Source organism: Magallana gigas, chromosome 8 (assembly GCF_963853765.1).
Source record: "Magallana gigas chromosome 8, xbMagGiga1.1, whole genome shotgun sequence".
Taxonomy (NCBI): domain Eukaryota; kingdom Metazoa; phylum Mollusca; class Bivalvia; order Ostreida; family Ostreidae; genus Magallana; species Magallana gigas.
In genome coordinates, this window is record NC_088860.1 from 35,918,167 (window position 1) to 35,938,606 (window position 20,440).

Here is a 20,440-nt window from a genome sequence, read left to right on the forward strand (position 1 = left end):
AAACAGGCACTAATTATTTTGTTATACTGAATGTCTTAATTTTTAAGAAAATTTTACTGCTTTTATATAGGAATAACGTGAATTCTACAGTGAACCGTACACGCATAATTTTCGCGCATGTAACAATTTTTAATGTTACCCGTTGCTAAGTGCGTTGCTAACGCTGAGGGTAATAGAACGAATTATGAACTGCGTCTTAGCCAATCAGATTTTAGTATTTAACATGAAAGTATAACAATAATAAATAGTTCCTTTTAAAATGTTTCAATTAATTTCTATCAAGTATTAGTACAATAATAATTATTGAATTTAAAAAAGGAAAACACACCAAAGGCTGTTAGCTGTGTTGATTGGTGTGGTTCTCATTGTAGATATGGGAAATGTAAAAGTGGACAATGTTTGGACCCATGTAAAGATGTGGGCAGATATCCATGCCTCTGTTCAGGTGAATATACATAATTTGTTTTATTAGGGTCCCGCTCTGCGTGCGCCCTATAGTGATCAGTCTGTCCGTCTGTCAACCAATCCGTCCGTCCTTCCGTCCAATATCCTGGTCTAACTTTGATGTTGACCTGACTGAAAGTCAATACTCAGTTATACCCAATTAATAATTATAAAACATTCACCAGTTTATCATAAAGTAAAATTGAAATTTAATATACTATAAGGTCAAATGAGTGACGCAGGTAACCTTTTCCCATTGGTATTTCGTCGCCTATAACAAGAATGATATATTTCTAAATTCTTGAAAATCGTTACCATTTTTTTTTTGAAGCCTTTCTAATATAAGAGAAATTAAAACATAAATTTTATGACCTTACCTACACTGGGTTCACATGAGAGGAGCCAAATTTGCAAACAAAAGGCCAAATCTTCTTCTCTACTCCCTAACTTGTGGGACTAACTAAATTCGTGGTTATGAGATTCATGAAGCCTTCTACCAAAGTTGTTAATTTCATGGTCCTTCGGTCAGGGATTGAGACCCCATGGCTGGGACAATAATATCCATATAGTGAACATGTGTTTAATCTTAGAAAATACAATTCTCTTCACCCATAATAATTTGTAAGGAACTAAATTCATGCATATGGTCATGATGTCGTAAAACCCACTACTTAAATGGTAAAATTCACAGTCTCTGGATATTGGGTTCAGGCACTTAGGCGGGGCCATTATGAATATGAAGTGAACATGTATTTAATCTCAGAAAATCTTCTCTACTTCCATAATAGGAGAGGAAAAACTTAATGAATGCATGGGTATGATGTCAATGAACATTTTAACTACCTTTCTTTTACCTATATAGCTGTAGTATTCAAGTGAATGTCAAAATCTGTTAATATTCTGAACTGATTCTTCACCTGCCCAGGAAATACCTTAAGTACATGTATATCATAAGTTTTCCATTTCAATCCATATTGCTTGCATGAACTATATATACATGTATATATTAAAGAGAACGTAGCTGTTTTACATAATAAATAATGATGATTAAAACAACTTTTTTAAAATTATTTTTTGTCATTAGCTTTAAATCTTTGATATGTCTATAGACATTTTTTAAGGTTAATGAATGCAAATGAACATATAATGTCTTTTAAAACTACAAATCTCGTTTGTAGTCAAATGATGTCATTGTTGTATCTCAATCCCAACCTATCAAGAATACAATGGACTTATTCCTTGTTGCTTAAATCAAGGCCAGCTCAAGGTTATAATATAATTTAGGCATCTTAAAGGTTTATCAAAGAACCAGAAAAATTATTACTGTTAATACAAATACCTTTTTGTTTAAATTGGATTTATATTGATTTGTTTTACTACACAGGGGATGATGCATGTAAAACATGCTGCTACAAACTCAATACACAGCTTTGTGAGCCTTTATCAGAGAAAATTCTGGAGGATGGGAGACCATGCTACAATGGATTTTGTAAACAAGTAGGTTCACCAGATTCGATAAGTTAGAATGTGTTGTAGTACATACTTGTACTTTACTTCAACTTTGTGCAAGTAGCTAAGTTCGACTTATAAAATAAAAAGATAGAATAAATCAAACTGTATAACAGGTGTGTCACAATTAACCCAAAGTAACTGTAAGTCATTGGCCTCATGTTGGAATTGTATAGCTTAACATCTTACAGATTTTGGATCAATGTCATCAAAACTTGGCGGATGTAGTGTGGTTATGTGACCTGCACTTTTAATAGGTCCCTGTGGAATATTTTAGGAATCTAATATGTATTCCTTCTCAAATTGTGTCCAAATCACGATTAGGAAAAGGTGTGTTCAGGCTCAAAAGTATGTTACTATAGTGGCCTCTTGATTATTTACACAAAATGTATTTTCTTAAGGAATAAAAAATCATCCCTTGACCATTATGAGGTGATAATTTTTTTCGGGGCATGGCCAAATTCAATAAATCCTGAAGGGCCTCATGATAGATATGACCACACTCCGACTGAAATTATTACCTCATAATATTCAAAGAATGAATCATCCTTATAACTTATATTTATATAGTTTTTAGCAGTGGTAGGTCTGGATTAAATATTTGAATCTTGACTTTTTTATGTGATTTCCATGTCATTATGCAAACCTTCTTGCGTCCCCCAACTATACGTCATTTGAATTTAATGGATTGTAAATACAAAATCGAGTAGTGTTATCATAAACAAAGACACTGTATTAAGTAAATATAATTATATAACATATCCAATAAATGTTTTGCATACTGTTAGACTGTACCATATATTCTATATGCAACTTGCTGACGAGTCTTGGGTGGAAGTTGTGCCATATGATTCAAAAGTAGATTTCATTGACCTACTCAAATTTTGTAGTTTAAAATCTAAGCATCAAACTGCTGTAAGCCAACTTTTATTGGCGATTTCCCGATTTACCTGTGTTTTAACTAATTCGTGACGGCTTATTTTAGCGAACATAACGAGATTATCTTGACAGTAACATAGCAAAGTCATCGCTAAATTTTCTCGCACGCAAATAAAAGTTAGTTTACCGTAAACTTGAAACTTGATAAGGATTAATCTATATCTAAAGTTTTATGTATAAATTTAAAGCAGACTTATCTGTATTATTTAACTTTTGTAGAAAACACAGATATTTTTATGTTAATATGTATAATGTTTGAAAACAATGTGGATTTGCTAGATGCATACCAGCAAAATACCAACACAACACATTCTTATTGCCCGATACATACGAGTCAAATGAGTTAATAGTTTTTTTTGTTTTCACTTATTCATTAGTTGCTATTGTACATTCACCTGCATTTGGATCAAATGGGTCCGGTAACCTTCTATACCAGGTGCCCTTTTCCAATCAGTTTGGGCATTGAAGTTAAACATTAATTTTGATATATTTTGATAATTGATGAATGTCTTTTTTCGAATTACTACACAAAGTCTTTACTGATTTAGGGGAGATGTAGAAAATCAGAGTCCAAACTGGTGCAAAGGCTGTATTCCATAATTCAGTCTTTGAGTATTGACTTTGTGGGTAAGTAATGTTGATTTGGCTCTGTAATCCTCATTTTATTGGACGAATCATTTATATCTTGATATCTCTATAGGAACATGGTTTCAAAAAAAACAAAGCATTGTAAATGATGGTTTAATTCTTAAGTCAGTTTATGTATTTTTCTTTTGAACAAAAAATAAAATAAGTTGTAATTGTTTAAAAAAAATGTGATTGTGCTCAGTGACGTACCTCAGTACATATTTTTGTCTGGCCCTGCTGTCACCAAGTTTCCTCAAGTGAATATTCAACCTTAAGTCTGAGTTTTTAACCTCAAATACATGTACATTTGTTTTGGAGTATTTCAGTTGATGACTGAGTTGAAGAATTAAAAATTTGGTGACGGTAGCATATGTTTTTTTTTTACCAAAAAAAAATCACATCCAAAGTTTTTCTTTGAAGCAATGTTTTTAAATGATGAAATTTTTTGCTTTCTTTGCTAAATGTATTATTTACATCTAAATTCACTTTTTATTTTGAGAAGCAATTTCAGTGTTTCTATATCTCATAGTTTCTCTTTTATATGTGTTGCTGTGGAATATTATATTAGAAGAAATATTTGTAAAATGGGGTTGGGATTAACTTGCATGTGAAAACGTGAGCACGGAAAACAAAGAAAACAGGTGGAAATCTCAAGAAAAAGGCGACAATGCATCAATTGCTTTACCACTTTTACTCCAGAACTGTTGATGATTCACGCTAATACAAAACCCGTCAACAACATAACTAACCAGATTTGTTTGAATTCTTGATATATCTTATGAAACCTTCCCTTGTTTTTGTTAATATTTAATAATCAGCAAAAACTTTAAAGCGTTTTTGATAAATTAAACTGACTTTAATGACAAAGTTTAACCACGCGTAGTATTTGGATAGAACCGATTTGTCCAAAATGTTTAAGGGAAATAATTATTTTTGAGATGGTTCATTAATTAAGACAGGCGTTTTTTCAGCTGAGTTTATGAAGAACAACATTGTGTGGACAGTGCTTATATTGGCGACCCCATTGTGGATTGTGGGTATTGTAATCATTAATAAATTGGTAAGTTTTCATTTGAACAAGAACTGTCTGTATTATTAGGAATTGTCTGTATAATCCTCATACAACCCCAGATAAATATATATATATAATTATATCGGGGGGGGGGGGGGGGATTAAGGTCATATATGTCAAAATATATGTGCATATCCAGACATTTTTCCATGATTCCTGCGGTGGGAGAGATTTTTTTCTGCATGCAATGAGGTGAAGAAGGTTTATTTTTCCTTTGACTTAACTATACAAGTTTAAGGAACAATTTTTTAAAAAACCCAAAATGCAATATTTTTTGACAAGTTGAAATATTTATTTTATATAATTTTGTATTTTCATAGTTTTACAGCTTTAAAAAGCTGAAAGAAATTTTGTAATTTGCATAAAATTTAAATATATCTAATTCGATGAGTAAACAAACTCATTCATTCCTGTAATTATTTACACGAATTACTAATAAATATACGGCAAATACAGCATTGAATTTTTACATTTGTTATTGACAGGATAAGAAAAATGACATGAAATCAGAAGGAGTAGACGATAAGGTATATGTATATGTGTTTTGAATCAAATTCGATTAAGAAACAATATTTATTCCTAATTAATCTTTTTATCAATATAAGAATAGAGAAAAGATTTCCAATTAGTGAGAAATGAACAAGATGTTTGTAATTTCTAATCAATATTTTAATATATCATTTATTGTTAAAAAAAATTAAATTAATTGTAAGATAAAATTTTTATAAAGAAATTTTGATATGTGATAAATGTTCAACATATTAATGACTTTTAAACAATGTAAAATTTTATCATTTATTGACTATATTTTTTTTAATTGCAGGATGTAAGAATGAAAGCTTTGATAGCTGACGATGACAAAGTACTTCATGTCAGTCGACGTCCAAAACCTTTAGATTTTAGTACTTGAACAGTGAATCAAGATCATAACAATCAATTATTGTGATAAAAACCCTCCAACTGACAATTAAGGTTGTTTTACTGTGTGTGTGTGTGTGTGTGTGTGTGTGTGTGTGTGTGTGTGTGTGTGTGTGTGTGTGTGTGTGTGTGTGTGTGTGTGTGTGTGTGTGTGTGTGTGTGAGAGAGAGAGAGAGAGAGAAAGAGAGAGAGATATGTGCAATGAATGTTGACTTTTACATGTATCTGTTTAATACATGCTGCAATTTTTGCTTTCATAAAATCAACTGTTAATTTTGATTTGATGTGTATATAAATTGTTATAATGTAGGTTTTTTTATAGATATAACTAAGATATAAATAAGAAATACATTTTAGACATTAAAATTATTGTTGGCTTGGTAGTTTCGTTTTGATTGATATGGATAACCTGTTCTACATTTTACTCTGAAAACTAGTATTCACCCTCAGTGGGCAAAGTGGTGGCAACAATTTTTTTTTCTTTTAAGTACATTCATACAGAAAAGGTGATATGATAAAAAAATCCATGTTAGTAATCGTATCTATGCTTTATTAAACATCTCATTTTTAAGTCTCTTTTTTTATAAACAGTCTAAGCAATGCAAGGCAACCAATCATTACTCATTTTGCAAGGTGCATAGGGAATAAAATTGTTTTGCGCGTGTAAGTTAGTGGGTTGGTTTGTCGGACTGTAAACAAAGTAAAATCCATTCAAAACGGTTAAATTCTTTTATTTGACGGACTCCAAACATGATATATGTTTAATGACCCCTATTGATTTTGGGGTCTAAGGTCAAACTATTCCAGAAATCGAATAATAGACGGAGTGTACAATAAATAATATAAGAACCGTTTGTTGTGCTAAATTTAAACTTGGTAGAGGGATACCCCTTAAAATGATGATAATCTGCTTTATTATGAGGTCACAAAATCATAGGTTACAACTACTCTGAATACAGGCAGAAATTAGGATATTGTCATTTCAATTCTAAAGTTTGATTATGAGGTCACTAGGTCATAGTTCAAGGGTCCAACTTACTCTGGATATAGGCGGATATTAGGATATTGTCAAAACTTGTGTTAAAACGAAATCATTGTTTTGATAAGATTGAAAGATATAATGTCTTCCATATGTTAAAATTGTTTGTAATGAAAAGTTAAATGTTACATTAGTATGTGGGATGTTGTGTGTGTGTGTTTGTGTGTGTATGTGTGTGTGTGTGTGTTGAGAGAGAGAGAGAGAGAGAAAAGAAAGATATACAGATAAAGTGATGTTATAAAAAAATCCATGTAATTAATTGTATCTGTGCTCTATTAAACATCTCATTTTTAAGTTTTTTTTTTTATAAACAGTCTAAGCAATGCGTGGCAACCAATCATTACTCATTATGCAAATTGCATAGGGAATAAACGTGTTTTGGGCATGTAGGCTGGTCAGTTGGTGGGTCGGACTGTAAACAAAGTATTGTTCATTGAAAAAATTAAAGATCTTTCATTTGACGGACTCCAGCCATGGTACATGTTAGAAGACCCCTATTGATTTTGGGATCTTAAGTCAATCTAATCCAAAAATCGAATATAGACGGAGTGTTCAATGAATATCACAAGAACCGTTTGTTGTGTTTATTTTAAACTTGGTAGAGTGATGCCACCTAAAACAATGATGATTTGCCTGCTTATGAGGTCACAAAATCATAGATTACAACTATTCTGGATACAAGCAGAGATTAGGATATTGTCATTTCAATTCTAAAGTTTGATTTTAACTTGAGTTATTACGAAATCATTGTTTTGTGGCAGAGTGAAATTTAATGTCTTCCATGTGTTAAAATTGTTTCCAATGAAAATGTTACATAAGGATGTGGAATGTGTGTGTGTGTGTGTGTGTGTGTGTGTGTGTTAGAGAGAGAGAGAGAGAGAGAGAGAGAGAAGGAGAGAGATGCCTAACCAATAGCTTAATTTTTTAGCGACGATATTACAAAATGTAGTTTTTCTGATTCTCGGGGCATTTTTCTTGTTCAATAAACATGTGGTATAAATACGTAAGAACATACATTTTTTTCCATTAATTCCTTTCCTCATTTCACAAGACAAACCAATACGTTAAAAAATACATTTTCCCCATCAATTTATTACCTCAATTCACAAGACATACATGTTACAAGTAATATGGTTCTGCTAAATGTGAATTATTATTATTTACGTCGATAGCTGTAAATGCAGATATGAGACAATTATATATATATATATATATATATATATATATATATATATATATATATATATATATATATATATATATATATATATATATATATATATATATATATATATATTCATCCAATACAAAGAAGACGCCAACACTTATCGGCAGTGATAGGTATACTCATCAGAGGCTTTTCACTTATTCTATATGAGAGATATAAAGTCAACCATAATAAGACTATCTTTTGATTTTTTTTTTTGCCAAATTTCCTTCAGTTACTGTATTTAAAAGCTTTCAAACAAGGAATCCGAGGCTTTTCAAATGTTTGTTTTCAGCGTGAAGAATGCAGTAAAATCCTAAATTGCATATATATATATATATATATATATATATATATATATATATATATATATATATATATATATATATATATATATATATATATATATATGTGTGTGTGTGTTTTATTAAACAATTTGAATATAACTATAAAACAATTTACACTAGTTTTTAAATATCATTCTTGTCACTCTTACCACCTGACATGATACAAACAGAGAAAAATAGGAATCTGGGTCGTACAAATTATTTTGAATGATGTCTTTTTGCATAAAAAATACCACTGTGCAGTCTTGTTTATCAAAGCAATCAACGAAGGCGGGATTGACTTCCCACACGCAAGCCAGACTAGTGTCTGCGCCATTGTTGAGTAAAATATTTACAATTTTGTAACGTCTCCAAACAAAAGCAATTAATAAAATACTGACTCTATTATTCATACATAAATTAATGTATGCTCCATAATTCAGTAAAAGTAGTACAGTGGTAGTATGTCCGTTTTTACAAGCTATATAGAGAGGACTGGCTCCGTTATCTTGACATAAATTAATTTCTGCTCCATTACTCGGTAAAAGTTGTACAGTGCTATCATGCCCATCAAAACAAACTGCAGTAAGAGGACGGGTTCCGTCCTCCTCACATAAATTAATGTCTGCTCCATTACTCAGTAAAAGTTGTACAGTGCTATCATTTCCTATTTGACAAGCTATATAGAGAGAGCTGGCTCCGTTTTTCTTGTATAAATTAATGTCTGCTCCATTACTCAGTAAAAGTTGTACATTGCTATCATGTCCGTTTTGACAAGTTATAAAGAAAGGACTGGCTCCGTTTTTTTACATAAATTAATGTCTGCTCCATTACTCAGTAAAAGTTGTACAGTGCTATCATGTCCGTTTTGACAAGCTATATAGAGAGGACCGGCTCAGATTTCTTGCATAAATCAATGTCTGCTCTATTACTCAGTAAAAGTTGTACAGTGCTGTCATGTCCGTTTTGACAAGTTATAAAGAAAGGGCTACCTCCGTTTTTTTACATAAATTAATGTCTGCTCCATTACTCAGTAAAAGTTGTACAGTGCTATCATGTCCGTTTTGACAAGCTATAAAGAGAGGACTGGCTCCGTTCCCTTGACATAAATTAATGTCTGCTCCTTTACTTAGTAAAAGTTGTACAACGCTATCATGTCCGTTTTGACATGCTATATAGAGAGGACCGGCTCCGTTTTTCTTGCATGAATTAATGTCTGCTCCATTACTAAGTAAAAGTTGTACAGTGGTATCATGTCCGTTTCGACAAGCTATAAAGAGAGGACTGGTTCCGTCCTCCATGCATAAATTAATATCTGCTCCATTACTCAGTAAACGTTGTACAGTGGTATCATATCCGTTTCGACAAGCTATAAAGAGAGGACTGGCTCCGTTTTTCTTGCATGAATTAATGTCTGCTCCATTACTAAGTAAAAGTTGTACAGTGGTATCATGTCTGTTTCGACAAGCTATAAAGAGAGGACTGGCTCCGTCTTCTTGACATAAATTAATGTCTGCTCCATTACTAAGTAAAAGTTGTACAGTGCTATCATGTCCGTTTTGACAAGCTATAAAGAGAGCACTGGCTCCGTTCTTTTTACATAAATTAATGTCTGCTCCATTACTCAGTAAAAGTTGTACAGTGCTATCATGCCCGTCAAAACAAGCTGCAGTAAGAGGACTGGTTCCGTCCTCCATGCATAGCTGAATATCTGCTCCATTACTCAGTAAACGTTGTACAGTGCTATCATGTCCGTTTCGACAAGCTATATAGAGAGGACTGGCTTCGTTTTTCTTGCATGAATTAATGTCTGCTCCATTACTCAGTAAAAGTTGCACAACGCTATCATGTCCGTTTTGACAAGCTTTATAGAGAGGACTGGCTCCGTCTTCTTGACATAAATTAATGTCTGCTCCATTACTAAGTAAAAGTTGTACAGTGCGATCATGTCCGTTTTGACAAGCTATAAAGAGAGCACTGGCTCCGTTCTTTTTACATAAATTAATGTCTGCTCCATTACTCAGTAAAAGTTGTACAGTGCTATCATGCCCGTCAAAACAAGCTGCAGTAAGAGGACTGGTTCCGTCCTCCATGCATAGCTGAATATCTGCTCCATTACTCAGTAAACGTTGTACAGTGCTATCATGTCCGTTTCGACAAGCTATATAGAGAGGACTGGCTCCCTTTTTCTTGCATGAATTAATGTCTGCTCCATTACTCAGTAAAAGTTGTACTACGCTATTATGTCCGTTTTGACATGCTATATAGAGAGGACTGGCTCCGTTTTTCTTGCATGAATTAATGTCTGCTCCATTATTAAGTAAAAGTTGTACAGTGGTATCATGTCCGTTTTGACAAGCTATATAGAGAAGACTGGCTTCGTTTTTCTTGCATGAATTAATGTCTGCTCCTTTACTTAGTAAAAGTTGTACAACGCTATTATGTCCGTTTTGACATGCTATATAGAGAGGACCGGCTCCGTTTTTCTTGCATGAATTAATGTCTGCTCCATTATTAAGTAAAAGTTGTACAGTGGTATCACGTCCGTTTCGACAAGCTATATAGAGAGGACTGGTTCCGTCCTCCATGCATAGCTGAATATCTGCTCCATTACTCAGTAAACGTTGTACAGTGGTATCATGTCCGTTTTGACAAGCTATAAAGAGAGGACTGGCTCCGTTTTTCTTGCGTAATTTAATGTCTGCTCCATTACTCAGTAAAAGTTGCACAACGCTATCATGTCCGTTTTGACAAGATATATAGAGAGGACTGGCTCCGTCTTCTTGACATAAATTAATGTCTGCTCCATTACTCAGTAAAAGTTGTACAGTGCTATCATGCCCGTCAAAACAAGCTGCAGTAAGAGGACTGGTTCCGTCCTCCATGCATAGCTGAATATCTGCTCCATTACTCAGTAAACGTTGTACAGTGCTATCATGTCCGTTTCGACAAGCTATATAGAGAGGACTGGCTCCCTTTTTCTTGCATGAATTAATGTCTGCTCCATTACTCAGTAAAAGTTGTACAACGCTATTATGTCCGTTTTGACAAGCTCTATAGAGAGGACTGGCTCCGTTTTTCTTGCATGAATTAATGTCTGCTCCATTATTAAGTAAAAGTTGTACAGTGGTATCATGTCCGTTTCGACAAGCTATAAAGAGAGGACTGGTTCCGTCCTCCATGCATAGCTGAATATCTGCTCCATTACTCAGTAATAGTTTTACAGTGCTATCATTCCCTTTTTGACAAGCTAGTAAGAGAGGACTGGCTCCGTTTTTTTTACATAAATTAATGTCTGCTCCATTACTTAGTAAAAGTTGTACAGTTCTATCTCTTCGTTCTGCACCTGATTCTCTATGGTTATAGTCTCCGTTTTCAGTATTGTTACCAGCTGCTAACATAAGAGGCGTCCAACCATCGTAATGGTTAGTCTTTTGATCGACCTGTACGCCTATCTTATTCAACTCAACAAATAATTCATAATTATGGAACACAGATACAATGTGAATAGGATAAAGTTTTCCCCATTTGTTTTTCAAAGATCCTTCTGCATGGTCTTTAAAAGCAGAAGAAAACAGTTCTATCGAACCATTGCAACACAGTGCAGGAATATATTCGATAAAATTAGTTTGCATTTTGTGTAGCTTTTTTAAGCAATATTGTGATAGCTGTGTATGACAAAATGCAATGAGAGCAAAAAGTGGCGATATTTTACTTTCTAAATTTAAAAAGTAAAGTTTAGTCAAAAGTAAATTTTTAGATGTCCGGTGAAGTTCCTGTTTATCAATTGTAACTTTCTTGGTTTCCAACAACATTTGTAGATATTCGGGATGATCTGCTATCTTTTTTTCCAGTACTCTAATTACTTTTTCATTCCTTAGACAAGGATTGAGTACGACATCTATCAGACGTTCTCCAAACAGTTCAGTAAAAAGTCTTTCTCCAAGATTTTCAATGTATTTATCATTCAGATAAATAGTGAACGAGTCGTCGTGTTTGTCAAAATTTCCTATTTTTACTCTTCTTTTGATGAAGCCGATGTCAGCGCATTCTACTATTTCTAAGGGATAATCTGTTCCAAACACGTGATTTGTAACTTCCATCACAAAATCATGATAAAAAGTATACGTTTCCTCAACTTTTTTGACATAAAAGTCTTTCATGGAGTTAAGAATGTCTCCAATATCCAAAGGTGGCGTGTTCTCTGGTAATCCACAAAGTTTTAACGTACGCTTAAATTTGTTTTCCGTGTCTTTATGTTTTAAATCACTTAAACAAAGATCATCGTTAAAAAGAACAAGGAGGGCCAAAGCACAATATTTACCCTTGTCTTTTTTTCTGAACCCTAGTATTTCCTCTTTCAGCACTGTTACAGGTTCTGTAAAAAATTCTATACCCTTATTTTTGCATTCCTCTTTGCTAGAATACAATTTACACAATAACGGGAAATACCTTTCTACTTTAACTATCTTAAGACGATCTTTGTCGGATAAATTCATATCGGACGTATATTTGTTCAAAATCTCCTGTTTTTCCTTAACAGATAATTTATATTTGTTCTCATCGATGTTTATGATATGTGATTTATTCATGAGATAACGTGTCACTCTAGCATCAAAAATAATGTGATTTCTACACGACATCACAATTTTTGATGTTTTCAAGTATAACTGTATTTCCTCCTCGTATGTTTGCCATGAATTATTCAAAATTTCATCAAAATACTCTTTTCCCAATGGATCATTAAAAACACAAATAGTTTTATCTTTTTGCAATTGCCTTGAATTATATTCATCCACGATTTCTTCTACCTTTTTTACCCGTTTTACGGTCCAGCCCTGTTCTCTGTATTTGAGCGCAATATGTTGAATGATGGCTGACTTTCCAGATCCTGAGTGACCAGCCACAATAACCAGGCTCCTGCTTTTAAATAATTTTTCTACTTCTTCACACGCCTTTGTTAAGATAAAACAGACTTCGTCTTGTTTCCATTGATCAAATATGGCCTTTTCAATTCGTGATTCTATAATGAAAAAAAATCGTTCTTGAGTTTATACTTGAAAAAAAGTAGATTCATGATAGTAGATAAATAAGATATCTATACAGAAACACACAGGTTTTAAGGCTAATCGAGTAAGATGAAAAAAGAGAGTTGAAAATGCGTTAATAAAACTATTTCCAAAACCGTGCCCTTTACGCCACGCTCTCTTTTAAACACATCTTCATTAGATTTTTCAGATGTAGATCAGATGAAGAGAATGCCTTTTACCGGGTTGGGAATTTTAGCCCCACCTCCACCCAATATTCTTTTAAAATGGTTTTAAATGGTTTAATGCTACATGTATGTATATGGAATGTTTTCTCCTTTTTCGACATATTTTAGTCACAGTTTAAATCACGATGTTGTTTTGTCAGGTGCCCCCCCCAAAAAAAAATAAAATAAAAAAAACAATTTTCTTGCGTGTGATTTCACCACTACGAATACTCTTCGTATTTGAAAGAAAAAATGCAGTTTGCAGTAATTGATTTTCGTGTTTTAAATACGCAATTTCTTATTTTACTCTGAATGAAAACAGGTCAATGTATTTACTCTTTAGTAGCTCACTCCACGTGCAAATGCAAAGTTTTTGCGCGTTTATAAAGACATCGCTGATGCGCTATCCTAAGTATATTCTTAATCGTCGTGTGTTCAATGAAAAAATCTTTTTTGTACATCAAGAGTCTTTGTACAATGTAAAGCCATAAAATGTGAATCCGCCCCATTCACTAAAATCTACATGTATGTAAGGCAAAAGCGCAGGTCTTTGCAATTGCAAAAGTTAGAAGAGGTTGATCGCGCTCTTAGCATACGCTTTCGCCGAAATAAAGCGCTTTTGCAAACATCAAACCTTTTTTCAATATTATACAATATTAAGTTTAAATATATATATATATATATATATATATATATATATATATATATATATATATATATATATATATATATATATATATATATATATATATATATATATATATATATATATATATATATATATAGAAACCATCAATTCCACTAATACCAGGTTAAAAGAGTCTTAATTATCAAGCTTACTCTACATTTTTAAAATCTTTTTTAAGAGATATATAGGAAAATAGTTAGTATGCATTTAAACGATTGGATATGTGAGTGTTTGAACTTTTTTAAACCAAAAAAAATCCGATTAAAATTATGTTCTACAAGCATCGTAGTACACATTTCATTACGGTTTATAAATTTTGGTTTAATTTAATCCAAAAACGATTGTTAAATATTATTGCATATGATCTTCTTAATGTGTCTCTTTTAAAATATCGATTTTCAAATATACATAATAGTAATATATACGTAAGAAATGCTTTTTTAAAGAACTATACCTTGAGTAGTAGATATTTTGTTTGACTTTTTTATCTCTTCTACATCCTCTGCAAGAATAATAATTAAATCTTTAAATGTATGGAATTTTTTTGGATTCGTTAATATATTTGCGTAATTAAAACTGTTTGCCAGTCATATGAATACGCTACCATTAATTATTCAATTCTTTGATCATTAAAGACCCCAATACCTTTTGCAAGAACTTGAGTCATGGTTCATTGTGACGTTTTAAACCAAAACCTGAAATGTTTCTATTGCACGTTTATTTAATCAAATTATCCATTTGTTAAATTCACTTGTCTGTTACCGTTCATTTTTGTAAAACCATTCTGCAACTCTTCAAACCCCTTTGTAGTAATGAAGATAAAATCGTTATACATATTAAATTAAATTTGGATCCTTTTTGATACATTTGCCTAAAAAAACAGGACTTGTCATTTACATTTATCTGCAGCATTACTTTATTCAATTTTTAATTATGAAAGACCCAATTATTTTTTGAAAGAAGAGGGCCATGGGCCACGTCGCTAATCTGAACAACAGTTCATTTTATCATTATACCCGCACTTTCTAAAGAAAGTTCGGGTAAATTGTTGTTACCCTGTTCCGTCCGTCCGTCCGTCTGTCCGTCCGTCCGTTTGTCCGTCCGTCCGTCCTTCCGTCCGTCCGTCCGTCCGTCTGTCTGTCTGTCACGTTTTACTTTCTCAAACTGCTCTTACATCTTATAAACCAGCAAACTGAACTCTTGGAGTTTGATTTGGGTTATCATGTTGTTTTGTAAAAAGGTTTCAAAAATTCTCTGTTAATCCTGGGGGTCAAATAATTGGAAAAAATGATGTTTTTTTTCACAAAAAACCTTCTTCCTCGAACTCCTCCTACATTTTCAACAGTAGACAAATCATCTTTTGGAATATGTTTTAGGGTATCCTATAGATGCGCAATAAGGTTTCGAAATTTTCAATTTTGTCCTGGGGGTCATTTAATGGCTGAAACATGACGTTTTTTTCTTCTAGATCTTCTAGAATATAATTTGGGGTGTCATATTGAGGCGTGATCAGGTTCCAGAATATTTTCTTTTATTAAGGGGATCAGTGGGCAACAAAAATGACATTTTTTTGCAAAAAATATATGGTTCCCAGAACTCCTCTAACAACTTTTGGAGTAGCTATGTCATTTCTTGGGATATAATTGGGGCTGTCCTATAGATGTGCAATACGGTTTTAAAAATTTGAATTTCATCCAGGGAGTCAAATAGTAGCAGAAAATTGACGTTTTTCACTAAAAAACCATAGATCCAACAGCTCCTCTTAAGATTTAATGGATAGACAATCATATCTTGGGATATGATACTGTTCTATAGATGGGCAGTCAGGTTTTAAAAATTTAAATTTCATCCAGGGAGTCAAAAAGTAGCAGAAAATTGACGTTTATCACTTCAAAAAAACATAGATCCTAGAACTCCTTTTATGATTTAATGGATAGACACATCATATCTTGGGATATGATAGGAACTGTTCCACAGATGTGCATTACGGTTTTGAAAAATTAAATTTAACCCTGAGGCCCATTACCTACCGGTACATACCTTTTGATACCCTTTAAGGATCAAGAATATATATGGTTAAGGGGTGGGGATCTCAACCGTTTTTGAGATATTCGTGCACTTCCTGTTCAAGGGGGGTCATGACCACCCCCGGGGCCCATGACCTACATAATGTTTGATGCCCCTTGACACAAGGAACAAGAATATATATGGTTTAAGGGTGGGGATCTCAACTGTTTTGAAAATATTAAGGGACTTGCTGTTTGAGGGGGTCAGGACCACCCACAGGGCCCATGACCTACATAACATTTGATGCGCCTTGACATCAGAAACATGAATATATATGGTTTAGGGGTCATGTCTCTAACAGTTTCTGAGATATATGGGAATTTCAAATTCCTGGGGGTGGGGGTGGGGATGACCCCAGGGGTCAGATCTAATAAACCCTGTATATTGCCAGTAACAGCCAATATGTGATTATGAAAACCCTATATTATTATCTTTGTCCGTTTTCAAGTTACCATTTACAATAGAGTCTACGATTCTTCCTACTAGGTTAAATGTTAGACCCCACACCCTTTTGACACCCCCTCCCCCCACCCCGAAAAGTGGTTGTCTTACCCAAAATGAGAAAAATCAAACCAGGGTGCACATCTACATATGCAGGCCTATCATATCCTAGAGTATTGTACATTTCTGTTCAGCCATCTCTGAGAAACAAGTTCAGAGTGGGATAGAAAAAAAAGAAGATGAAGAATAATAATATATGTATTAAGAACCGTACAAAAACAATAAGTCTCCAAATTTCATTTGGGAGACTTAATAATAAAGTTGCTGTCCTTTAAAAAAGGACTACAATACGTGGACCATTTGCATGTGTTTTCAACGAAAACGTGAAAGCCTTTAGATTATCAGAGATTCCACCGACTCTAGCCCTCTGCTTTTAACCACTAAATTTGTACGTTGTATTACGTATACATGTATGTATAGCCCTGACTTTTTATCTAAGAATTTAAAGGATTCATACTTCTAAAATAATTTTGATTTATCTATGAATGAAGTTTGCATGTATAGTATCAGGCATTCGGTGAATTCTACTTTTTGCGCACACATTACGATCGCACTACTTTGTTAACTATGCAGTGACAGCTTTGTGTAAATTAAAAATTTCATATTTTGATGCATTTTTCTTGAGATCGAAACTTTTATAGTGACATAATTATTCAATCAAACTTAAATGCTGAAAAAAAATTTAATCGGGAAGTTCTCTAGCCTCGACTAATATAAATGTATATTTAAGTCACATGTGTATTCGGAAAACAACAAAACATTGCAAATTATGCTATTTGATGCTTGTTGTAGTTTCGGCATAACATTAACTTATTTCATAAAACTGATAGTTCATATCACATGCCAATCATTTCTTTTAAAGGAATACTTTGTTTCTGTACTGTTTACCGACAACTTTACAATTACATGTACAGCGCCTTTGAACTTATGTGTGCGTATGGCAACGAATCCGAATCCCGATCCAGATAAACGTGTTAATCTGGTTCCCTGAGCTACCCATTACGCACAGGAACCAAGCTAGCTCATGCGCAGGCTGAATTTTCCCCATAGCATCCGGTTTAACCTCGCTTATATATTTTCTGCGTGGACCCTGAGGTCCACGCAGCTAGATGCTGTCATTAGGCAGTAATACCTGCACCAAGTGTTTGCCCCTAAAAAACACTGTTTTGTACCATTTTAATTAAAAATGAAGGCCACATGCAAGCTCCAGTAATACATTTAAAAATTATAATTTTCATAACTGAAGGATGAGATACCTTCCCATATGATAGTACACATGAGCAGCCCTTTATGTGCAATTTGGGGTTGAACTGTTTGCAGTGAATTTTCAGTTGATCAATAATCTTAACATTTCATGTCATTGAAAGTATAATGGTCTGTATAATTATTACAAACAAAATTAAAAATTAAATTAAGCCCCCTCCCTGTGGCGGTTGCCGGTTTCAGATTTGCTTCTGTGTACCTACATGTACATCATTGTGTGCACAGATTTAGAGAAGGGGTGGGAGTGAGGGGTCCAGACTCCCCCCCCCCCCCCATGAAAATTCATTTATATCAATTGTAAAATTACCAAAAATACACCTTGGACCCCAATGCTCTTACATACATGTAAACGCTCTAACCCATTGCGCTTCAATGTTAGGTAACATTATTTGGGGGGTAAATATTTAATTAATATTTAATATACTTTATTGTTTATCTTAATGGGAAGTATACATCACAATATGCAGGTGTCCTACACCACCTTAAAGCTGTTATTTACCTCATAAAATAGTGCAAGTGGATTTGAAGAATAGGTCATAAAAATACATTCATGTTACAAATAACTGATCTTGTCTGACGTGACGTACTCAACACAGGTCTGCAGGTCTCATTATCGGGTACTAGTTTTACCCAGCTCTTCGATTGTATCCATACATGTCATTACATACATGTCTGTGTTTTCCATAAGCAGTAAAGGATAGTTAAGATCAGTTAAAGGAATTCATTATTGTGTTTTAATTAGATTATCATTATGATGTTCACCAATATAGGTAAGCATAATACATGTAGTAGCAGTAGCACAATATAATGAGATGCCAGCATACATAAGTTCTACTTTCACTTTCTAAATGTGATCTCCCTTTGACAGCATTATGCACTGTATCATCATCTTTTAATATTTAAATAAGCTTATCATCGTTACCTATCCTATCGCATTTGTAAAGTTTCTGTCATTTTAGTTGCAAAGGTTATTTTTTTCATTTGTCAAACTTGCACTATTGAGTTGACCCCATATTGACCTTGTATAAACAACTTCGTATTAAATTTGTGTATTACATGTAAATAAGTGTAGACACTTATCATTTTTATATGAGTTATAATAGGAAGGAAGGAGTATTTCTTTCTTAATGTATTATAATGCATCAAATACAATGTAGGTCATGACCTTATGGGACTGTTCTGACCCCACGGAAAATTGAATTAAGCAATTTCCAAAATGTTAATGTGCATCAGGAGAGAAAAGCAAACAACCGATGGTTTGAAATTTGCTACTATACACATGTAAGAATTTATTAAGAAGACTGAATCTTAGAACCAGGTTAGATTGGGGGGGGGGGGGTGAATATGGAATATAAACATTTATAATTTGAATCATTTATATATAACAGTTTATATTTGAGTTTGTTTGGGGGTGGGGGTTCCAAGTAATATATTTGACCATTTTTTAATGTAATTTAAAATAAGACTAAGCCATACTTAAGTCATGAACATGAATAGTATAGAACAAAACACAAACTAATACATGTACATGTATATATACATAGGAAGTATTACAAAACAGATGATTCATCTATATCTGGGTTCTTAAATTGAATCATATATCATGTACATATTATATTATTGTTTCTTTGTTCAAGGCAATTCAGATGGTATGTAGGTCATGATCCTAACTGCTCTTCCTGAAATTATCAAATATCATAAAAACCATTGAGATCCCTACCTTAATCCGAAGATATTATTCCTCCTTAGGTCATGGCGCATCAGATCATTATGGCATGTAAGTCAATACCCTAAGGGGTCAGCCTGACCCCCTTAGAATCAGAAATTGTCAATTATCTTTAAATTATTGATGTTTGATGATCCTATCTCTATTTAATCTTTATTATCAAGTCTCCCGAATGAACTTGTTTTTGTTTTTGTACAGTTCTTAATACATATATTATTATTCTTCGTCTTCTTCTTTTTCTTCTTTCCCGCTCTGAACTTGTTTCTCAGAGATGGCTGAACAGAATTGTACAAAACTCTAGGATATGATAGGCCTGCATATTTAGTTGTGCACCCTGGTTTGATTTTTCTCATTTTGGGTTAGAAAACCCCTTTTCGGGGGGGGGGGGGATGTCAAAAGGGTGTGGGGTCTAACATTGAACCTTGTAGGAAGAATCGTAGACTCTTTTGTAAATGGTAACTTGAAAACGGACAAAGATAATAATATAATCATATATTGACTGTTACTGGCAATTTATAGGGTTTATTAGATCTGAACCCTGGGGTCATCCCCACCCCCAGGAATTTGAAATTACCATATATCTCAGAAACTGTTATAATCATGACCCCTAAACCATATATATTCATGTTTCTGATGTCAAGGAGCATCAAATGTTATGTAGGTCATGGGCCCTGTGGGTGGTCCTGACCCCCTCAAACAGCTAGTCCCTTAATATCTTCAAAACAGTTGAGATCCCCAGCCTTAAACCATATATATTCTTGTTCCTTGTGTCAAAGGGCATCAAACATTATGTAGGGTTCTCTCCGGGTACTCCGGCTTCTTCCCACACCAATTACCCCCTCGCGCTAACATCCGTGCCA

General features: G+C 33.5%; 2 protein-coding genes across 2 annotated transcripts in view; one reads left to right on the forward strand and one right to left on the reverse strand.

Moving 5' to 3' along the window:
• LOC105330896 (ADAM 17-like protease) overlaps window positions 1-20,440 on the forward strand; it is a 101,663-nt gene that overhangs the window by 4,119 nt on the left and 77,104 nt on the right. The gene's annotated exons all lie outside the window — the stretch shown is intronic.
• Window positions 11,133-20,440, reverse strand: part of LOC117689995 (serine/threonine-protein phosphatase 6 regulatory ankyrin repeat subunit B-like) — a 568,848-nt gene continuing 559,540 nt past the window's right edge. Inside the window, exons 11-13 of the mRNA XM_066068491.1 lie at window positions 14,478-14,525; window positions 12,893-13,104; window positions 11,133-12,459 (exon numbers count right to left, since the gene is read on the reverse strand). Coding sequence (XP_065924563.1) covers window positions 12,451-12,459; window positions 12,893-13,104; window positions 14,478-14,525 — 269 coding nt within the window. The 3' untranslated portion in view covers window positions 11,133-12,450. The remainder of the gene's footprint in view (window positions 12,460-12,892; window positions 13,105-14,477; window positions 14,526-20,440) is intronic.